Below are 22,833 nucleotides of genomic sequence, written 5' to 3' on the forward strand. Positions count from 1 at the left end.
GGTATACAAATGAGGAAAACTGACATCCAGAAAGTCTGAATTGAATTGAAAATGGGGATAGTTAGCAGGTCTTACTCAACAAGGACATTTGACTTCATAAGGATCATATCTGGGAACCATGTCTGGAACATACTCTTCACAGAATACCTCTTCAGGAGGAACAGGATATTCATGGTGTGAGGAGAGTTGGAATCACATTGTAGTATGTGTGGAAATATAATGCCTGTATGCAGAAATCTCCGAGCTAAGCTGCTCTGGGGGACACTGGACAGACTGCATGTTGGGGAGTGCTACTGTGCTCTCATGGCATTCTTATGGACAGGATGGGAGGATGGGGACTAGAAGGAGAAAGGGTAGGTGCATTTGGAACATGTTTGACAAGTCAAAGCCCTGAAGCAGTTGGAAATGATGGCTTAATCCCAGCCGGGAAGGAAGTCTCTGGGGCTTGTGAGCTCCTGTCACTTGGACGAACCTTTGGTAGCATGCTTATCAAACTGGCAGCAAGCACCAAGTTGGGAGGCTTGGGCACATGGTGGCCTGGGGGTGGGCCTGCTAGAGCTGGGGCGGAAAGCCCACCTACCTGTGAAACTTCAGCAAGTCTAGGGACCTCTTGGAGTTTGTTTCTCCATCTGTTTGATCTTGAAGGGCACTTTCAGTTCTCTCTCCAACACATTTCATGACTCAAATAAGATTCAATTCAATACAGATAAAGGTAAAGTCTTATACTTGGGTCCAACAAATCTCATATAATTTTTAAAGGAAAAGATCAAGCTAGCCAGCAGCCACCTGAAGAAAGCCTGAAGACTTTCATTGACTATGAACTCATTATGAGATCAATAATGTTATATGTCAGCCAAAAAAATCTAACCCAGGCTTTGGCTGCATTGAAGGTTTATAGGATCACTGAGGTGGAGCTGCAAGGAAGCTCAGAGGCCATGGGAACCAAGCACATCATGTACAGATGAGGAAACTGGGATCTGGGAGGAAGGGGTGGGAATGTTGAGTGACTTGCTTAGTTACAGAGGTAAGTATCAGGAGCAGGCTTACTTCTAGATCTACTGGCCTAGGAGTGCACCTGGAATATTGTCTCTAAGTTCTAGAGAGGATGGGCTGCAAGGTCAACTGCTTTTTTAGCCTGGAGAAGAGAAGGCTTAAATTAGGAGAGTTGTCAAGTTCTTGAAGGGTTTCCTGTGAAAGAAGGTTTAGGCTCATTGTCTCCAGTACAATGGACAGCGAGACTTGATGGGAAGGAAGATGCTCCTCTCCACTAGAAGGTGCCATGTGAGCTGTCTGAGGGAATTGCTGGAGAAGGGAGCTGGATGAGCCCTCACTGGAGATGGGATGGGAGGGAGTAGTGAAAGGGGCTCCAGGGCTTTCCAACTCTGAGATGTTTAGGTTTTCTAAGCCCCATCTCTTTTCACAGAGTGTAATACAGAGCAAATAAATCCTTATTGTTTGACTTAAGCATTGAACTAATTATGTAGGGATTTTTTTACATTCAAGCTGTGGCTTTTTTCCTTTTAAATAATGATTAAACTCAACCATTGCATTTGATTCAAAGGGAAGACTGAGGAGCTGTCAGTGCTTTTGGACTGACCTACTTACTTGGGCCTTCCTTCCATTACTTAATATTCAGAGGATAAATGATTGATTCTTCTAGGAGATTTCCCCTGCTCTGTGGGTGGTCCTGAAACCCCCAAGCTACCAAAAAAGCTGGGCCTGAGCATGTAGACACTGCAGGAGGAGTATGGCTGTGTCTCTCAGGACATTCAAGATCGAGGAATCCATTTTTATTTGATTTTTTTACATTTTTCCAAACCACTTTTTACCCTCTGTTATAATGATTGACTCATTATCAAATAAGAGAATAGATAGAGAATGTTTTGTAAGCTTTCAAGAACTATAGAAATATTAGGCATGATTATTATTCATAATTACTAGTTGATTTTAGAACAATTTCAGGCATCAAATCTATCTTTACCAGCTGACCACTTTGACTCTTTTGTTACTCTTAATACATTTTAAATTTCAGAACAAAGTAGGAGGAAGAAATGTTCTTTGTTCTCATATCACTTAAGCTGTCCTTGGTACCAGATTGTTCTGTATATGTGTAAATATTCTCTAATCACCGACACATTAAATTAAACTCCTCAGATGAAAAAATAAATTCACATTTTTGCTATTTGATTCACAATATTCTTGACTTTCCCTGTTGAGAAAATTTGCATTTAATAGATCTTTTAAATGCCTCCCCTTCTGTTTTTCAATTAGTTTTAGCTACTACAGAAAGTTGAGCTGTCACCTTGAATCTTATCAGGCCATTCTATTTGCCAAACAGAAGAAAAAGTCAAAGAACCCAAATTAGAAAAGAAAGTTTTTTGAAATTTAAAGAAAATCAGTTGTTGTTTTTTTTTTTTTTTCTCTTCAGAATTTCTGTCCTATATATAACAGAATTCAGTCGAAAACATCCTTAGCTTTTAGAGCCCATATGGGAATGTGGATAAAAAGCCGATCTGGGAGTCTGCATGATCTCTGTGTAGACTCTGGCTCCAATAACTGGGCAGATCACTGCCTTTCTCAGCCTCAGTTTCCTCACCTATAAAATGGGTGCAGCAGGGTTATGGCAATGGGAGTTGCCATGAAACTTGTCTACATACATTCCTGCACACCCAGAGTACTTTGCGGTGTGCTGTATAAATATTGACTCTTCTAAAGAGTTAGAGTAAATCACCTCCTGTTGCTAAGCTGCTTGATTTTAATATATTTTCTCCAGAGAATTCCAGAGAATTCTGCTTAAGTATCTCCCAGCATAGTATGGCTCAATTATACTTAATGAAAAGATTTGAATTCAAGTCTCTAGTTTTAATGCTTAGTTCAAGCATTTTTCACCTGAAAAACGGAGGTTATACTTACTCCACCCCAGGTTTCACAGAGTACTTGTGAGGAAGACACTTTGGAAACTATAGAACAGCCAGGAAGAATTGAAGATCACTGTTCGCATAAAGTAAAATATAGATTATTAAATCAGAGTGAATGAAAAAGTCTTTAAGTGATTGTGTCCCAATGATGTAATTGAAAATGTGGGGCATTCCATTGCCCTGGAGGAGAGATTGTCCTCCTCTTTTCTTTCTGTCCCCCTCATATCTATACCCATAACCAGTCTGTCATCTCTCTGTATTTTTATCGATCCTCTATCTATATAATCATCTATCTGTATTCATACAGATCTGTATCCATCTATCATCTGTATTCTCGTCTGTTCTTTTTCTGTATCAGTGTATTATCCGTCTCTATCCATATGCACTATCCATCCATTCGTCCGTCAGTCTTCCTGCCCGTGAGAACGGTAGCCAGAGACGTTTAGCCGGAGAGTTGTAGGACAGGGAGGAGAGCATAGAGCAGTTAACTGATTGTCATACTCTTCCCACAAAGTAAGGGTGCTATTAATTTGAGGACTGTTTCCAGAGCACTAGAGGGGGACGCTGGGGCTCAGAGGGAGGTTGATTGCAGATAAGGTCAGCTGGCAGAGGGGTTGGGGAGGGGGCTGACTGAGTCATCTGAGAAAAGTGGCCAGGGATTCCCTCAGCAATCAGCCCAGCAGAGTTGCCATCCTCCAATGGAAAGAGCACTGGCTTTGGAGTCAGTCCTGGCACCTGTACTTGTAACTTTTGTGACTTTGATCTCTCAGAGCCTCAGTTTCTTTGTTATATGAAAAAACTGGATCAGGCCAGCTCTTGATCCATTATTGCAGGAGCATTCTGGGATGGGAAATAGAGGGGGTGGGAAGGAGACGGTCTCTGGGGATTTGGTGTGCAGGCTGTTGTGGATGGAGAGAAGGGGGGAGCAGCAGAGTGCTGAGGTGTGCCTGGGGCTGCTTGGTTCAGAGTTGGTTAGTCACCCTTCACTCTGGTGAAGTTCCCAACTGAGGAAGAGGATGCTGATCTGGGTGTAGAGAATCGAGGCAGTGACGGTTGCCTGGGTGGGCACAGGACTGGGTGAAGTCGTTGTGGTAGCAACAAGAATTAAAAACCAATAATAATAATAATATATTATTATTAATATAACATTAATATAATATTATAATAATAATAATATAAACATAAAATAAAAAGAGCAAAGAAATCTTTATGAAAAAATTCACAAAGCAGGGTCTGAATGCCAGTGCAGTACAAGGTTTTATAGAAGAGTGGGGAAACTTGAGTCTCTGACTCGTACTGGTGGAGTAGGTGCCCTGTGCTTCCTTCCCCATGGGGCTCAGCTCAGGCTGCTTGTAATTGCTTGGAAGTCTCCTCGTCCTAAAGCTGTCCGTCTTCTGTGCTCAGATCTCAAGGATCAGGTGGTTTTAAGTTTTAGGACTGGAAGGGACCTGAAACGGACCATTCCATTCTTTTTCTCTTGGAGCAGTTTGGGGATAGCCCTCCCCCCCAGGAGCTTCAGGCTAGACCATTGGGAGAATTACAATTTGGGTTGGATTGGGTTGGGCTTTCCTAGTTATTTATTTGTGCATCCCACATCACAGATTGATCTGAATAAGTGAGGTTGCCAAAAGGCTGCCCCTATCCTAGTGATGGCAGGAAAAAAGGAGGGAAAGGGAAAGAAAAGGAAACAGGACATGGCTAAGTCCATCCAGCTGATCCTAAGTCAGTGACACTAAGCATGTGCTCTGGTTGTGGATCAACCTGTGATGCAAGCACCACCCAGTGGCCAAGTTGGGTCACTGCACTTAAGGGATCCCCTGGAAGGAACGTTGACCTGTAGTTTGTAAGAGGGACTTTCGTGCACCTTGGGATCCTTTACACTAGATGGTAGTAGACTGAAAGCTGAGATAAAGGCTTAATTATGCACCGGATGCTAAAGGCAAAAGGGGACAAACCCCCTTTTGATAATGACTGGGAGGGGAAGAAGTGGCAGATTCTGGAAGATGGAGAAAATCTGTGCAAGCTCTCTTCAAGCTTGACCCCCTCTAGAGGGGGCCGGGGACTTTCTATTTGAAATTTAGCTGTACAGATTCCTTTTCCTAAATGTGCAAATTTTCTGAATTCAGTAACAGCTACTTTATGTAAAGTTGTGCTCCGAAATAAACACATTTTTAAATCTACTTTTGAAATGTTGAATGAATTAAGTGTGTTTAATTGTTGGAGAACTTCTAAAGGTGCTGTATATAAAGCCAGGGTCCCACAGCAAATCTGTATAAAGAAGTACTGTCCGGACCTCGACGCCAAGGTTAGCTCACTGTGCCATCCTGCCCCTTAATCCCCTTGGCTAAGTGTCATTTCTCCCATGAATCCTACAAAATTGCCAAGGATAGCTTACTATTCTAAGCATCTCAGCTCTGAAACTTGCCATTTCCCTGTAACGTCCAACCTGAAAAATCACCATTAAAGGCAGTGAGCCCTGAATGGTGGCTTGGTGCGTGGGGACGTCCATTCAGGCTTGTAGCACAATCCACACAACATGCTAAGAGTTGGCGTTTTATCTCCCAAATATGAATGCTCGATAAAATCAGTCACTTACATCTATAGATGTCTATAGAAACAGTTATTTTAGGAAAAGGACAATAAATCTAGTCCTCCCTGTCTTATAATTCCTAGTTCCTGTTTAGTTAGTTTGACTTTCCCCTTAAGACTTTGCAGTGCAGTTGATTGAAGGGGAATAAGATCTGAAGGCCAGGAGCTTTTTGATTATTTAATTACTGTCAACCTTAATAATAAGGTACAAATAGCTGTACAGTTCCAGAAGAAAATTAATTCTTGCTAATAGTTATCCTAATAGCTTGAATTGTTACTCTCACCAGTTACGTGTATATTTGTCGTATGTAATGTCACCAGCTAATTAACAGCATAATGTTCTATGCCAAAGAGAGCAGTTAGCAATTAGCCATGATGAAAATGCCCCTAAAAAGGAAGGGTGATTTTTGAATGTTTATCTGTCCTCTTCCTTTTAGCAGTGGCAGATCTACAAAGGATGTTTCCCACTCCTCCATCTTTGGAACAGCATCCTGCTTTCTCTCCTGTGATGAATTATAAAGATGGTGTCAGCTCTGAGACTGTGACGGCACTTGGCATGATGGAGAGCCCCATGATCAGCATGGCCTCCACTCAAATCACGGAGTTCAAAATGGAAGTGGAAGATGGACTAGGAAGTCCTAAACCAGAGGAGATTAAGGTAATGTCTGTGCTTCCTCTCCATCCCCTGGCAGGACAAGTTCCAATGAGACTTTCTAAGGATTTTCTAGAAATGGGAAACGTATGTATTACTTGATAGACAGATATTTCTATGTGAGAGTGAAATCTTTGTATAGAATTCATTTAAAAAAAAAAAAAACACCTTTCAATTGGTTTGTTTTAGACATTGCTGTGTTATTTGAAATAATTTATGTAAATACAAATCTTTATCTGTGTTTTTTGTAATTAATTATTTCAGGTCATTCATTTGAAGAGAAATGTTGAATTCAGTTATTCTCAGTTTTCTAAGCTTGATTGTTGCTTTTAAAATGTTGGATTCTTGAATCGGCCTAATATATCCTTCCCGTCTTGTTGGTTTCACAGGACTTTTCATATGTGCATCAAGCTCCCACCTTGCAGCCTTTTATGGGTTCCTCCCTGTTTGCTCCACTGAAGATGCTGCCCAGCCAGTGCCTGCTGCCTCTGAAGGTGCCAGATGCCTGCCTCTTCAGGCCTTCCTGGGCAGCTCCTCCCAAAATCGAGCAGCTGCCTCTGCCGCCTGCAGCTGCTTTTGTCCGGGATGGCTACAAGTATGTGCTCGGGCCCGGGGTGCACAGACCCAACTCTCAGCAGGCTTTTCTTAACAAAATGTGTTCCTAGCAGCACCCAATCACGTTTTTGAAGCCCCCATACTAGCTCCCCTTGTTGTTGTGTGCATCATTACCTGGTGGAAAGCATATGAATTTCATGTTTGCATTAGAGAAAAACTGAGGCTATTTATTTGCACACAGAGTTGTCTGTTGGAGTTTACCCCATGAATCCATAGCATCTGCTTTTAAGCAGAGTTTTTGATAACACTGGGCAAAATAACTACTATTATAAGCTCCTCATTTTATTTGCAGAGGTGAATTCACAAACATTTTCTTGAAGGAACTTTGCGATGAAATCTTGATGTTTTCTGATCCATCATTATCAAGTCACGAATAAGCCCTAAGAAACTAAGAGGTAGATGGTCCGGTATTTGTGGGGAGAAGGACAGGTTTTTAGAATACTTGGGATGCAATATATCCAGCTAAAGAAAACTGTGGTTGGCATTTGTTAAATGAATGGTGTAGTTGGAGAAAGAGCTAGACTTGGGAGAGGAATGTTTGATCTAAAATCCTACTTCTCAGATTAAGCAAACCAATTCCTCTCTCCGACACTCAGTTTTCTCATCTGTAAAATGGTCACAATGACACATCTACTGTTGAAGTCACAGGTGTAAGCATTATATAATACTGCTAAGTTTCTGTTAGAATAATATAATAATTTTTCCTCGATCTAATCAGCTTATCAAGGTTATGAGTGAAATGACCGAAAAGACTGCTACCTGTGATTTCAGTCAGATTACAGCCATGCCATTCATGATTCTAATCAAAGTTAAAGTGGTTTCAGCCTGTGTTTCCATGTGCCGTGGCCTACAAGATCAGGTCATATGTGACGGCCTGAGTCTTCTTGTTCTCCTGCTGTGCAAGCATCCTGTTTAACAAGGAAATAACCCCACTGATAGAATCCTTTCCTCGTGCGGGGTTAACTGTGAGGATTGTATGTCACTGGGAGACAATTTAGTGAGGATTACAGCTTTCAAAATTTCTTGGTCCTCCAAAGAATGAATTGGTGACGGAAAAACTATATAAGCATTACCATGGAAATAATTTATTTTTTCCTTATCTGAATTGCTTATCAATTTCCTATTGTCATTGAAAAAGAAACTCTTGAGTTTGAAATTAATCTAGTCAAAGGGATGCTTATTAAATAAATAATGATTACTAATAATGACTTCCAGGTCACCTCCTCTCAGTAGGCAGAGATGGTCCCGGTGTCTCGGCCAAGCCACCCTACGTACATATCTACATAACTCTTCCTGAAAATCTGGGCAGAGCTAGTTTAAACACAAGGAAATGATTTTTAAGAGCTGCTTCTTGAAGAGGGCTAAGTGAACGCACAGAGCTTTGTAAGGGTATTCATTTGAGTACAATATCAGAGCTCACAAAAAGGCAGCTTGAGAATCAGAGAACTTCTCAGAACAAAGAATGAGTTCTTTGTTCTCAGAGACAGACTAGTTCAATAAAATTGGTCGAGAACTTGCCAAGGGGCTATCTGGCATACACTGACATTTTGACATTAGGCTTTGTTTTCCTATAATTGACTAGCATTAAAAAGAGCTGTTTATATAGGAAAATGTGTATGATTCATCTCTGTATATGGGGGGGCGTGTATATACATCCACACATTGTATTTAGGGTGGACACTATGAGATGTCTCATGGGAAAAAAGCATTGGGTTTAGAGTTGGAGAACCAGAGGTTTGGATCCCGCCTTCTGCTTAGTACTCCGGTGACCTCCAGGCCAGCCACTTAACCTTTCAGAGCACCAGGGTTCCTCGTCTGTAACTCGAGGACTTCTACATAGCTGACTTCTGCCTTCTTTGATAGCTCTCAGTTCCCCGTGCTTTGCAGTGTCTGAAAATATCCAGCTTATCGTTGGTATAGCTCTGCAGATGTAAGCGTCCTCAGAATCTTGGGGTTCAGCACCCTCTTTTATAGATAAAGGGACTGAGCTCCAGGTTGTGAGAAATGGGAGGTTGGGATCCTAGATGGAGGGCCAGAAGGGCTGGCCAGCCCAACCCCATCATCCCTAGTCCAGGAATTAGGAGTGGTCTTGGCCAGGACTCCGATCCAGATCTTTTGAGTCCACATGTCATGCTGGGAATTCAGAAAAACCTCATCCCTGGGTTAGAAGTGGCTGGCTAGGTTGGTAAGAGCCAGAATGGTGATAGTGACGAGTGGGGTTTCTGTAGCACTTTAGAATCTGCAGTGGGCCTTGCAAATGTCTTCTCATGCGATCCTCACAACAACCCCAAGGTATTATTATCCTCATTGTGTTTTTGGTTTTTGGTTGGTTTGTTTTTAAATGAGGAAACTGAGATTAAGTGACTTAGCTAGGGCTCAACAGCTAGTAAGTGTTTGAGGCTGGATTTGAACTCGGAGCTGTCCCATTGCAGCTTCCTTACCTACTACACCACCTGGCTGCTGCCTTGTGAGCTAAGTTTGTGTCTGAGCACACCACACGTAGATGTAATACTGTCGCTCGTCTGTGCTGCTCTTGGATATGTATTATTTGAAGGGTGGTATTATAAACATTTTCTACCAAAATAAATTTAGTGTGATCTGTAGGTGTCAGTTGTGATCGCTGTTGTAAAGAGAATCCTAAATAATCTGCTAGTGTCTGTCAACCCCTCTCCCACTCCTGTTTCTACAAACAGAAATCGGGAGCCAGGGTCGAGCTCCAGTGGGAAGTACTGGAGAGAGGTGGGGGCGGCCAGGGGCCTTTTCCCGGGCGAGCATCTAATTTTCTCTGTTCTCTGTGCCGCAGTAACGTGCCTAGTGTCGGCAGCCTCGCGGATCAGGACTACCTGAATACGCCAGTGACACTGAACAGCGCGGCGCCAGCCAGCAACAGCGGGGCCGGCGTGCTGCCTTCCCCGGCCACGCCCCGCTTCTCCGTGCCGACGCCTCGGACCCCGAGGACCCCGAGGACCCCCCGGGGCGGCGGCACAGCCAGCGGCCAGGGCTCTGTGAAGTATGATGGCACCGAGCAGGGGTCCCCGGCCTCCACGCCATCCACCACGAGGCCGCTCAGCTCCGTGGAGCCTGCCACTGCGCAGCCCGTGCCCGAGGCCCACAGTCTCTATGTCACCCTCATTCTCTCCGACTCAGTGCTGAACGTCTTCAAAGACCGGAACTTTGACAGCTGCTGCATATGTGCCTGCAACATGAACATCAAGGGGGCCGACGTTGGGCTCTACATCCCTGACTCTTCCAACGAGGACCAGTACCGCTGCACCTGCGGCTTCAGCGCCATCATGAACCGCAAGCTGGGCTACAATTCTGGGCTTTTCATTGAGGATGAAGTGGACATTTTTGGGAAGAACTCGGACCTCGCCCAGGCGGCCGAGCGGCGGCTGATGATGTGTCAGACTGCCTTCCTCCCTCAGATGGAGGGGGCCAGGAAGCCCCAGGAGCCCCCTGTCAGCCTCCTCCTCCTCCTCCAGAACCAACACACGCAGCCCTTCACAGCCCTCAGCTGCCTGGGCTGTGTCTCCCCCAGTCACCGCCACACGGTCCCCGGGACACACTGGAGTTACGACAGGGTGCAAGCAGACCACAACGACTCGTGGACGGAGTGCGTCAATGCGCTGGAACAGGGGCGGCAGTACGTCGACAACCCTACTGGCGGGAGAGTGGACGAGGCCCTCGTCCGGAGTGCCACCGTCCACTCTTGGCCACACAGCAATGGTAGGTCTGAGGGTCGGAAGCCCTAATGGTGCCGTTTAGAGCCTCCCTGGGTGAAGGCGCCTCTCAGGGACTTCCTGGTCACTACCTGGGGTCAGTACCTTGTCACTGCAGCCAAAAGTGCTACTAAAACCGAGTCCAGTTTAAAAAAAAGTAAATCGAATCAAGCTTAGAACTCAAAATGAAATGATTCCATGCTTAGGCATTTCCTGACGGGCCTCCTTATCTCTTGCCTCCTCTTTTTAATCTGTCCTTTGTATTGAATAGGGGATAGAGGGCAGCCCAGTGATTTCATTGGAAGACAGAGCTCTCAGGTGAGGCAACTCCTTCTGCCAAAGCAAGTTTGTGCAGTCCAGAGCCTTCCACCTTTTGGAATAAATTGGCTGCCTCTTGTATGATACTTATTTCAAGCTATCACTTTAATCCCCTCCCCTTACCAGCAGCCTTCTCGCCTCCACTTTGGGTAAATGTTGCACAAGAAAAATCATATCAGAAAGGAAAAATACTATGTTGTGATCCACACTTAGTTCCCACAGTCCTCTCTGGGTGCAGATGCTCTCTTCATTACAAGTCAATGAAAATGGCCTGAGACAAGACACATTCTTTTTGTTGTTGTTGTTGTTTGTTTGTTTGTTTGTTTGTTTGTTTGTTTTTGTTGTTGTTGTTGAGGCCATTGAGCTAGGAAGTGACATGACCCATTCTTGATGAAGCCAGGGTGGCCCTTTGCAATTAGAGCTTCCTTTTCTTCGTGTTCACTAACCAACTCTTTAATCATAAGTACTCAAATTCAGGCAGCTAGACCCGTATTTCCTTGAAATCTTCCCTTCCAAATCAGGACAGTACTGCTCCTGCTCAGGCCCAGGGCCTCTTGCCTCCTCCCTGATCCATGGGACTCACTGGCAGCGACCCAGCAGTCAGCCCAGACATGCCAGCTTCTTCTGTGCCCTCCAGCACCTATTGACTTGAACTCCTCCAGGACAGGCAAACAGGGACTCAAGCTCTTAATGAATCATTCTTGAGCTTTTTTCTCTATTAGCCATTTTGTTCTGCCTTTTTGAGAGGAAAGATTTTTTCCCCCCCTTAGGGCAAAAAGCAGAATAAAAAACTATGTGGTTCTTCCTAAAGACCAAACAGCTGTTCTCTTGCCATTTGCCACCTAGAGCAATCTCCACCCTTCTTTGATCTTCTTTCTCTACTAGAAAATCCTTTGTGTATTCAGGGCTTTGCTACTGACGACCTTTCATGGCTAACAAGTTTAAATCAGTGTAATACAGATTGATGAGCTAAGCAGAGCTCTGTTTCTTCTCTTCTCTTGTCTCTCCCTCCTCCAGCCTCCTTGGGATCATCCTAAGGGTCAATTAGGTGCCACACAGGGAAGAAGCGTGTTTTTCCTCCTTTCATGCCTCTTGGATAAATGGTTATAGTGGGAACTCCTTACTGCCAGACGTGGAATTCTGGCATTCACCTCTCACTTCCAGTCCGTTTTCAGTCCTGTGCAATTTTTTGCTTCCGTATTTGTTTGCTGTTCCCTTCATACACCCCTTAAAGACTTTATCTTTAAGAATTAATTAAGAATTAATAATTGTCTTAAAGAATTATCTTTAAGTATTTGGTGCTTAGTAAAAATGTTTTAAGAATTTTTCTCTTTAAATTTGAAAGCTACAAACTAAAAGTTGTTTTATATTGTCAAAATATTTATATTTTTAATGTAATTAGCTATTACAGAATTTGGTAGGCCCATTTTTCATGTGGAAATGGGGAAAATTTGGGGGAAAAAAAAAGTTAATTGTGATTTTTCTGGAACAAGATGGGGCTCTCTACGCCACAGCTTTCACCCAGGGTTCCAAAGTGTGCCCTACACTGTGAATGTGTAATCAAATTTTACAGAAAAGACTTTTAGTGGGAATGGAAGCTATTTGCTTGGTAAAATGGGGAAAAAGTAGATCTCTTAAAGTTGCTGACTGGTGACTTACAGCATTCTTCCTAAGGCCATTTGCTTTGCATTTTCACTAACAACAAAAGTATAGGAGAAATGTAGCGTCTTTGCCTAGCTTCTGGAAATGGCGCATTCTGGGTACGCGGTCTGTGGCTCTGTGATGTGAAAATGGGGAAATGTTTTAAAGCGCTTGACCTAAACGAACCTGCAGAAGTCATAAAGTCAGAGGAATGTTGAATTGCCAAGTTCTAAGATGCATGCTAAACTTCGGTTTCTGCTGAGAGCGACTCATTTCCTCTGTGTCCCAAAGCCATGCTTTTCACTAACTGAGACGGGGGTAGGAATTCCCAGGTTTTCTTGTGGAGTAGGAATTGGCGGTATTTTCCAGACAGTGTATGAATGCGTAGTCAGTGTTTTTAACATTCTGTCTGCTCATGTAAAATTGGTGGTAGGAGCCAGAAGCAGGAGAGTGCTGATATAAAGGGCAGTCCAGGTTGCCGTCTCCCCATTTCCCACCCATCTTGCCCCGGGCTTTTCCAGATCAGTGGCTGTGTCCTTAGTGGACCTCAGCTGTTCCTCCAGATGCTCGCAATATGTCTCAAGAAGGAAGGCCTTAGGAAATGGCAGCAGCTGTGACAAGCAGGAGGCCTTGTGTCCCTTGCTGTATATGAGGCCCGACCTGAGGCAAAGGCAGGGAGTGGCCAGCCTTGAGCCCCGCTTGCTGACTCGGCTTCCCTTCTTCCCCACTCTCTAGTGCTGGACATCAGCATGCTCTCCTCCCAGGATGTGGTGCGCATGCTGCTCTCCCTGCAGCCCTTTCTCCAGGATGCTATTCAGAAAAAGAGGACAGGCCGGACCTGGGAGAACATCCAGCACGTGCAGGGACCCCTGACCTGGCAGCAGTTCCACAAGATGGCCGGACGTGGCACCTACGGTATGCTTCTCCCCTCTCTGAGCCCCTTTCTGCTGCCAGCTTAGAAGCCATTTCAGTCTCGGACCAGTCAGAGGCTCTTCCCCTTTTCCAAATAGGTTGATAATGACCCATTATTTCCTGTGAGATCAGTCTCACATTCGGGTTGAGGCTTTGGGTTTTTCGGTAAGTGGTCGGAAGAACACGGATCCAGCTTCTTAGTTCTTCTGGTTGAGGAGGGACAATCAGGGGTGGAATCTGGAGGTTGGGCCTTAGGCCCTTGCCGCTGCTGTGACCCTGGACAAGTCACTTAAACATGGGGATGATGGAAGCTTGGGCCTCCTGAGGCTCTTGGGAGCATCAGATGAACTGGCCTCCTTACAGTGCGATGGAAATGCTGGGGAGCCCTCTGCCTCCCTCGTCCATCTGGGCTCCCTGCTTTCATTGTCAGGATGAGACCCTTGAGGCCTGGAGGGCATGTCTGTGTGTCTGTGCAAATGGGTGGGGATTGCTGTGATTACTCTACCTGTATGTCAGAGAAGGTGCAGGCTGAAAGAGGAAGTACTTAATGGGACAAAAAAAGGATGAAAGCAGTATGATTGGATGGGCTTCATTTAAAAAAAAAAAAAAAAAAAAAACCTTAATCAGGCATGTGGTGGCCCAGCTGTGTGCTAGGAGCTAATAAGGGAAGGAAGGTTCCACTGTCCTCCTGACATGCAGGTGACATAGATTCCACATGAATCTATATGTAAACTATCTACCTTCCTTCCTTTGTTCTCTTTATATAGGAAAATAGGGGAAGAAGCTCTAATTCATGTGTGCACCTCTCAGAGTGCCTACACTTAGATTTGGAAACCAGCCATCAGCCCAGCTTCTAGTTTACAGGGAAGAAGACTGAGCCCCAGAAAGTTTGTGGCCGGCTCAGTCCCTCAGATCTTCAGGCCTCTGTCCATCCACTCTATTTAACTTAGGCTACAAGGAGGGATGGTGGGTAGAGTGCTTCCAATGCACCCCGGACACTTTTTAGCTGTGAAACCTGGGCAGATCCCAGTTGGCTTCAGTCTCTTCATCTGAAAAAGTGGATGTAATGATAATAGTTCCTCCTCCTCAGGAATATTGTGAGCATCAAATAAGAGAATATTTGTAACCCACTTAGCACAGTGCCTGGCACACAGTAGGTGCTTAATAAATGCTCATTTCCTTTCGGCCTTCCTTCCAAGCTGGGCCCTCAGAGGAGACATTCCATTAAATCATTTGACAAGAACTGAAATAGGAGGAAGCTGGGCCACGTAGCAACATTTTCTCGCGCCAGCCTTGGCGATACTTTTGCAGCTTCAGGTGCGTGGCTGTGCCGGGCCTTTCTGACCTGCTGCCCTTCCTCCTCAGGCTCAGAAGAGTCCCCGGAGCCCTTGCCCATCCCCACGCTGCTGGTGGGCTACGACAAGGACTTCCTCACCATCTCACCGTTCGCCTTGCCATTCTGGGAGAGGCTGACGTTAGACCCCTATGGGGGCCACCGGGATGTCGCTTACATTGTGGTGTGTCCAGAAAATGAGGCCTTGCTCGAAGGAGCCAAAACTTTCTTCAGGGACTTGAGTGCTGTGTATGAGGTAAGGAAAAGGGATTTTGAGAATGGGCTTCGTACCAGGAATTCCTGTGCGCATTCCCCAATTGTCTTTCTAGTAGTTGCTAAACAGAATTGATTGGTTTTTATGAGAGGAGGCCACAGAAAAATTCTGGAAATCGTCATGGGAAGAAGACAAAGGCTGCAGACATTATATTTCATTAGTCCGAGAAAGCCCTTTCTAAATCAGCCTTGCCAATAATTTTTTTACCAGCTTAAAGCTTCCTTTGGTGGTAGCAGTAAAATAAATGAAACGTCCATTCTTTCCTATTTCTAGAGTTAAATTCTTACTCGCTGTGGGGAGGGTAGGATGAGCAACCGGCACTTTGGAAAGCAAGTATGTCAAGAGAAAAAAATACTGACTTATCTAATTCCCCAGCCCCCATCCTCCTAAAGAAATCTCATGGCAATCTTTAGCTTCCAAAAAGCATCAGGTCAGTGGCAGAGCCGGAGCAAAGAGAAACATTGGCCTGGAAATGTTCCCAATCTGAAAAGAATATTGAATGACCAACAGATCATTTTCTTACATTTTTAATTTGATATTATACACATCTTGATGATATCGTTTTAGCAGATAAAAAGCTGCTGCTTTTTAGAAAAGAAAATGAGTTTAAAAAAAAAAAGCATTTTCCTACATATGTTTATGTATTTTTATGTATGTATTTTTTTTTTTTTAAATGAGAGAAAAAAATGAGCAGATACTCAGGGCAGCTAATTGCTTCTCATTTTCTCTTCCCGAAAGAGGACTTCTTCACTCTTGTGTTTCTTGATGTCTGCCTCCCAGGACAGAGATGTGACCCTGGTTCTCCAAGGCCATGTCAGGGAAATAGATCCTACGTGTTGGGTTGGATGACGGAGGGATTGTTGTGTATGCATTGGAGTTAGAGCCAGGAAGACCCAACTTCAAATTCAGCCTCACATACTTAATAGCTGTGACCCTGAGCCCTCTACCTCAGTTTCTTCAACTGTAAAACAAGGTTTAAAAAAAAAAGAAAAAAAAGCATCATCTACCTCTCCGAATTGTTGTGAGGATGAGATATTATTTGTAAAGCACTCAGCACAATGCTTGGCACGTAGTAGTGCCACGTGAATGTTAGCTATTTTTATTATCAGAATGGAAAAGGCTTTAAGTCTAGAGTTCTTTACCTTCTAACCACTGGGCACAGCTGGTTCCTGAGAGTCCTGTGGAAGAAATGCAATCTTCGTTGCTGGAGGGGATAGTCACACCAGGGAATAGCAGGCCCTGAAAGCCCTTGAAGATAGGTCGATCTTTGATGAAGGAGATCCAGTTCTTGAGGATAAACATGAATCTATAACAGGCACTTTACAATGCTGTGTTTTTATTAAGAGATTTATTTGAAATGGATCAATTAAACTTTTATTAGATGCCTTCCGTGTGCCAAACATGGGAGACACAAATGCACTGAATGAAATAGTCACCATTCTCTAGGAGCTTATGCCCTGGGAGAGAGATCACATATAAAAGAACATATGGATATAACTAAGGAAAATAAATGCAGGTACAAAGAAGTTCATCCTACAGTGGTTTGGGAGGGACTATACATAGGGGATCAAGAAAGGCTTCCTACAGAAGGTGGCTCTCCGAGGAAGTGAGGTAGAGGGCCTGGAGGGATGGCATTCCTGGTATGGGGCACAGCCAGTGCACAGGTGCAGAGATAGGAGATAATTATGATGTGTGAGAAACAGGACCAGAATATCAGAGGGGGAGAGCATGCAGCAAGGCCAGAAGGACAGCCAGTGGCCACTCTGGAGTCAGCCTATACAGGGCACTCTGTATTGGAGTCTAGTAGCAAGGAAGAGCCATTGTGATTTACTGAGCAAAAGGACTTCATGGCAGCTCTGCCCTTAAGGAAAGTGACCATGGCTGAGGTGTAAAAGAGGCAGTAGCAGTTGGGGGGAAGGGAGGAGAACCGTGAGGCTTGGGCCCGGGCAATGGGGATTGTGGGCAGGGCTCTGACTCGGGTTTGGAAGTGGGAGGGCTTGGGCTTGAAGGGAATTCCTCTCCAGGCTTGTTGGGCTCCAGGTGACTTGGGGCTCTCCCGGGCCTGGCTGGATTGGTTGGACAGCCATTGGCCAGTAGAATCTAATTAAACCGTGACAGTCAATGAGGCCTCTGAAAGAGAGAGCAGAGAGAAGCGGGTGTAGAATAGAGCCGTGGGGAATGCTGGTGTCGGCAAAGGAGACTGAGGAAGAACAATCAGGCAGGTGTGGGAAGCCGGAGTGTGACTGCCCTTCTGGAGGCCGAGCTAACGTGAGGAAACGGCAGCCAAGGGAGGGCCACAGGTGATCCCACTGGGTCTGGGCCCCCCTGCCCAATAAATGGCAGACAGAGACAATGGCTCAGCGCAGTTCTGAGAACCAAGCACAGGCATTTTGTTAACAAATCCTGTCTCTGAGGAGAAGGACCATAAAGAACGAGAGAACCTTGTTCAGTAATTTCAGGTTCGCTTTCTACATGAGACTGTTCTGTGGGCCCCAGGGGCGAGGGCTGGGACAGGTGCAGGGGCATTTGGCAGCCCACCTTCATCATAATTCCTGAAACAGACATGGGCCCTGATTAGCTTTTCTGCCGACAAATGCTGAGTTAAATTGCTTACTTGGGAGACACATTCATTCTCCCTCTTTCAAAGTTTGTATTTGTTGGGCTGGAGAAACTGAGGGCTCCTTTCAGGGCCAGGCTGTGCCCCCCCACCCCCACTTTCAGCAGTGAGACAGGTGGCTTCGATTGCATTGTATCAGGAAACACTTCAAAACTCTTTGGACAGTGGCATGGCGGTGTACCTGTCCCCCTCTGGAAGCCGGAGTCTGGCTAATGTTTTTTGATAGCACCATGGCAAGTAGCAAGCCCAGATCCAATTGATGGGATGATCTTGGGGAAAGAAACATTTATTTTTCCAGCATCCCAGAGGGCTAGACTCCCAGAGGGAGGACGGGCGCAGAGAAGGTGCTGGCCTGCGGCCCTGCTAGGGCCACTCTACCTTTACCCAGCCACTGACTGCTTCTTCCCTTCTGTGCTTTAGATGTGTAGGCTGGGGCAGCACAAGCCCATCTGCAGAGGGCTTCGGGATGGAATCATGCGCGTGGGGAAGACAGTGACCCCAAAGCTGACGGACGAGCTCATGAGTGAGTGGTTTAGCCAGCCCTGGAGCAGCGAGGACAGCGACAATCATTCCAGACTCAGACTTTACGCACAGGTCTGCCGCCACCACCTCGGTGAGTGAGACTGTCTCGTGTCTGCTCTGGCATCTTGGGTTCTCTTCTGGCTTGCCGCCTCTTAGCTGGGTGGACTCCCCTCTGGAACTTGGTGTCCTCATTGTGCAGTCAAGGGGTAGTAGGACAAGATGGGCAGGGTCCTGTCATTCCAGAGGCAAGGTTTCCCCAGTGGCTCAAAAAGCTACACAAAGAGAGGTTGGGGGCCCTCAAGTGGCGAAGCCCTTTTCATGGCATTGCTCTGTGGGCATGGTGGCTAATGAGGAGCAAACGTATTTGCAGAGCAACCCTGTGTGTTTGGTTCTCTGCAGCTTCCTCAGCATCTGCAACCTCACTTAGAGACCCCCCAGATCTCAGAGCCACAAGGGGCCAGAGGCATTTTCTCCATCTCTTCCCCTTTATTTCATACTCCCCCAAACAATCTTAAACTTTGAAGAATGGCAGGTAGTGAGGTAGCCAGCGTATGGTTACTGTGAAGTAAGTACCTCATTATTGTTATTGTTGTTTACTACCAACAATGAAGCTCTAGAGGGATGCATGCAGAGTTAGCATGGAACAAGCCTTTTGTTGCACTGAAAAGCAGCTTTCTCCCAGGGGCCCCTGCTACTCCCGTTTGAGGAGTGTGAGCTCAGCTGTCTGAGCTACACCCATAACAGGAAAGCCCTCCAGCAATTGGCATGGAGATTCAAGAGCTATGGTGCTGAGTTAACCTTCCTCTTGATGCTTTTGCAGCACCTTATTTAGCTACTCTGCAGCTGGACAGCAGCCTATTGATTCCACCTAAGTACCCAAGCTCACCCCCGGCGGCAGCCGCCGCCACCACCACAGCCACCGCAGCAGCAGCACAGGCATCAGCCGCCCCTGGGAGCGTGGGCCCAGCCGCTTCAAATCCAGGTTGTGCTTCGGGACCCGGAGCTCCGCCAGCCGGCACCTCCAATGGCAGCTCAGGCAGTACTTCTGCGGCTGCTGGTTCCTCAGGGCCACCAGCCTCCTCAGCCTCCTCAGGGCCTGGTGTGACTCCAGGCAGTGTGACCTCCTCTTCAGGCTTTGGTGGTGGTGGCTGCACAGGCCAGACGCCCAGCGCTGGGACAAGCGTGGCAGACAGAGCGCCCGGGAGCCTGGGCTCCGGAGGGGACGCAGAACCTGGACAGAACTCCTCCCAGCAGCCCCCACCAGAAGGACAAGATAGGTAGGGCATTTCTGGAATTCCTCCAAGTGCTCTTCGCTTCTTCTCTTTTCTTCTCCTTCTTTGTGGGTCACCAATATCCAGTTTTCCCTGAAAGTGAAACCTTCTCTCCTGATTCTCCCTGAAAACCTAGTCTGGGGATGCTAAAGACATAGCCCAAAAGAAGAGATCCCTTTAGCACATCACATTTCCCCTGTATTCTGGACTCCCCAGACTTAGCAGAGGAAAAGGCTTTATGGTTTGGGTTTTGTTCCATTTTGTTTTTGTTTTTAAAGGACTTTAATGACCGATTGCTTCGGGCCATTTTCACCATTGCTTTCCATCAAACTGGTTCAGACACTAATGGTTGGGTTTGATGCTTTTTTCTTTAATCAGTCAGTAACTAAATGGTTTTCTAGCATTCGTTTTCTGCTGTGTAACTTTTAACCATCTAAACTCTGCCATGTCACAGTTTTCACTATACTCTTCTTAATTCTGCCTGGTTTTTTTTTGCTTTTGCTTCTGTCTGTGCTTCTAACAATGACCATCTCTCCAGTGTTACAGAAAGGGAGAGGATAGGGATTCCCACGGAGCCGGAATCAGCCGACAGCCAGGCCTACCCACCAGCTGTGGTCATCTACATGGTGGATCCCTTTACCTACACTGCAGAGGAGGAGTCCACATCAGCAAACTTCTGGCTGTTCAGTCTAATGCGCTGCTACACAGAGATGCTGGATAACTTACCTGAGAATATGAGAAACTCTTTCATTCTCCAAGTAATTTTTTTTTTTTTTTGCTCTTTTGTAAATATTGTAATCCGTAAATATCGTTTAACATACATTGGTATTTAAAAAAATGAAATCGAAACTCCTCAAATTGTTTTCTGACAAGCACTTTTAAAATTACCTCCTATTTGTGTCCTAAATGACTGCTATCTCATTAGATAGCAAGTAGATAGCAGCCAGAGTGAATTATTGCCAACTGATTTGTGTTGAAGCAAAATAGATGAACATGTTTATGTAAAGGATTTTGAAATCGCAACTCCTACAACTTGAGAATTCAGCCTTAAAGAGGAGTAGTAACATGGTACCCAAGTGATGGTATGTCTGCATCATTTGGGGAGAGGATGGCATGCAGTAGCTGGGTGGAGACGTTGTGAACATCTGCTGTAAATTTACAATAAAATGTGTGTGGGGAGGGGTGTTTCTGGAATGAATTAGTGCTCTAAACGCATAAGTTGTTCTTTGCTTTGGGGTACATGCATTGAATAACTGTGTCAAACTCAAAGCTGAGTTGTTCTTTCCTGAGTCAAATGGAGAATCAATACAATTTCATTTTCCCGTGTTCTATTCGGCCTATTCCGGCGTGAGTATTTCTGATTTTAATCATCTGAATGTCTATGTCCAGATTGTGCCTTGCCAGTACATGCTGCAGACAATGAAGGATGAAGAAATTTTCTACATTCAGCACTTGAAGTCCATGGCATTTTCAGTGTACTGCCAATGCAGGCGGCCTCTGCCCACCCAGATCCACATTAAGTCTCTCACAGGCTTTGGACCAGCAGCCAGTATTGAAATGACCCTCAAGAACCCTGAGGTTGGTACTTTGCAAGGGAAGACTGGTAGACTGCACGATAGTTTGAATCACAGATGGAAGGTTTTAGCTTTCTCTGGGTCAGCCATATTCCTTAAACTCAAAGATTATTTCCCAGAAATCAAAATTTTTAGAAAATAGGCAATCATTTCGACTGCTATTCTGAGACTTAGGAGATAAGGCATCAATATCCTTCACCTTCTTCATGTCTCACATAAAGGATTTTTTAAAAATTAAAACTTCAGAATTTAATATTAGTCAATTAGTGTATTTTTTTCTTTTTCTTAGTATAGGAATTCCTTACTCTGATGTACAGTTTGTCTAGTATGTTATTCTATAATTGACCTCAGAGGTTTATTAGAGAAATGTTATTTGATTCCACTCTTTCTTAACAAGCCTGGAATCCGCTTGCTCTTAGCCAGAAAGTTTACTATGCTCATTCTGCACAGCACTTCCTCCAACTCGGCAATTTTAGTTTTGTTTATAATGTTCATTAATCCACGTGATAACTATCTTTTGTTCAGAAATCTAGTTGTCTTTAGACAAATCTAACGTATGAACCTTTGGATTTGTAAAACAGAAATATGAGGCTTAACAAATTTTACTCACCATCCAGCGTCTTTCAATAGTGAGATTTCCTGTCACATCTAAAAATGCTCATCTTATAACAAAATGCTTCCCATATAAATTATTAGAACAGTTCCCATACACAGACATAGCGAATATGTGACCTCCAGTCATAATGCTCCTGGGGGGCCCCTTTCAATGGTTTCTCCCTCCTCCAACAAGGCTGTTGCTCTTCCCTTCCCCATCTTTATAGGCATTTGAAATTGCATAGGATTTGCTATCACATCAGTCCAGTGAGCTTGAGTGTTACGGAATGGTTTGACTTTGTATCATTGACCATTCAGTGACTAAAAAAATCTTTCCTCCCTCTTTTGGCCTTAACCCACTGCCCATTGTGAACTTGGCTCAGGAAAAGGTTATGAGCAGCCTGATATTTCCTAGGAAATTCGAGTAAAAGTCGACCTTTTATGATCTCCTAAAATTGCAGCATGGCAGTAGATCCTGTGTCGCCACTTAATTTTTCCTAAGAAAAGAGAATTTCTAAAAACTGTTTAGGAAAAAGAGAAATTTCTTCATGGTTTTAGTTAGAAGTGGCCTCTTTCTGGCAGTCAAAGACAAATCCCAGTATGTTAGGATACTCGGCCTTCCAGAATCCCTCCAATGACAAAGCTCATTGTTTTACAGATGAAGCTCTTTGTTGTGTTGGGTTGTGGTGAAGCTGTCGCGTGTTATAAAGATCATTGGATGGCTTTTAATGCAGTTCCACTTTGCTTCTGAATTCATTTGGGAGCCCTCAGTAGTCAGGGGGCATCTTTTGAAAGTGCTCCATCTGCTTGGAAAAGGACAGCAGCTTCATACCCTGAACAGAACCGATGGCACTGAGATGGGTGTTTGACTCCATCACTGAAGCCTGTCTGTGATTCCCAAGAGCGATATTTTTAAATGCCGCATTCTCCCTTCTTATGGAACTGCAGGGTTTTGTCATTTTCAACAGGAGAATTGCAGCAGGCCTCCTACTTAGTCTTCAGGGGCTTGCAAACCAATTTCAAAATTACCCTCTTGATAAATAATCCAAACTATTGAAGTTAAATAACATTCGGGGCCTCGAATGAATCATGTTATATTTTATAAAAGTATAAATATTTATTATAAATATAAGTGAAGATGACAACTGTGCTTTTACAATCTGTCACATTTAAGTAATTACTTTAAATTATTTGACTTTATTCACAGTTAATGCTTTGAATTCTTAGGTTCCTTTCTTAAATAGCCATTTTATTAAAGAAGGAAGCATTGATTTTCGTTGGGTT

The 22,833-nt window shown here is 44.8% G+C and overlaps 1 protein-coding gene across 3 annotated transcripts in view; it reads left to right on the forward strand.

Moving 5' to 3' along the window:
- MED13L (mediator complex subunit 13L) overlaps positions 1 to 22,833 on the forward strand; it is a 338,730-nt gene that overhangs the window by 297,729 nt on the left and 18,168 nt on the right. For 2 of the 3 annotated variants that reach the window (XM_074296914.1, XM_074296932.1), the window contains exons 15-23: positions 5,945 to 6,165; positions 6,549 to 6,754; positions 9,578 to 10,500; positions 13,188 to 13,367; positions 14,730 to 14,953; positions 18,009 to 18,201; positions 18,931 to 19,387; positions 19,920 to 20,139; positions 20,771 to 20,959. In XM_074296914.1, the coding sequence (XP_074153015.1) occupies positions 5,945 to 6,165; positions 6,549 to 6,754; positions 9,578 to 10,500; positions 13,188 to 13,367; positions 14,730 to 14,953; positions 18,009 to 18,201; positions 18,931 to 19,387; positions 19,920 to 20,139; positions 20,771 to 20,959 (2,813 nt within the window). The remainder of the gene's footprint in view (positions 1 to 5,944; positions 6,166 to 6,548; positions 6,755 to 9,577; positions 10,501 to 13,187; positions 13,368 to 14,729; positions 14,954 to 18,008; positions 18,202 to 18,930; positions 19,388 to 19,919; positions 20,140 to 20,770; positions 20,960 to 22,833) is intronic. The other variant, XM_074296922.1, reaches the window with a different exon arrangement.

The sequence above is a fragment of the Sminthopsis crassicaudata genome, chromosome 1 (genome assembly GCF_048593235.1).
Source record: "Sminthopsis crassicaudata isolate SCR6 chromosome 1, ASM4859323v1, whole genome shotgun sequence".
Taxonomy (NCBI): domain Eukaryota; kingdom Metazoa; phylum Chordata; class Mammalia; order Dasyuromorphia; family Dasyuridae; genus Sminthopsis; species Sminthopsis crassicaudata.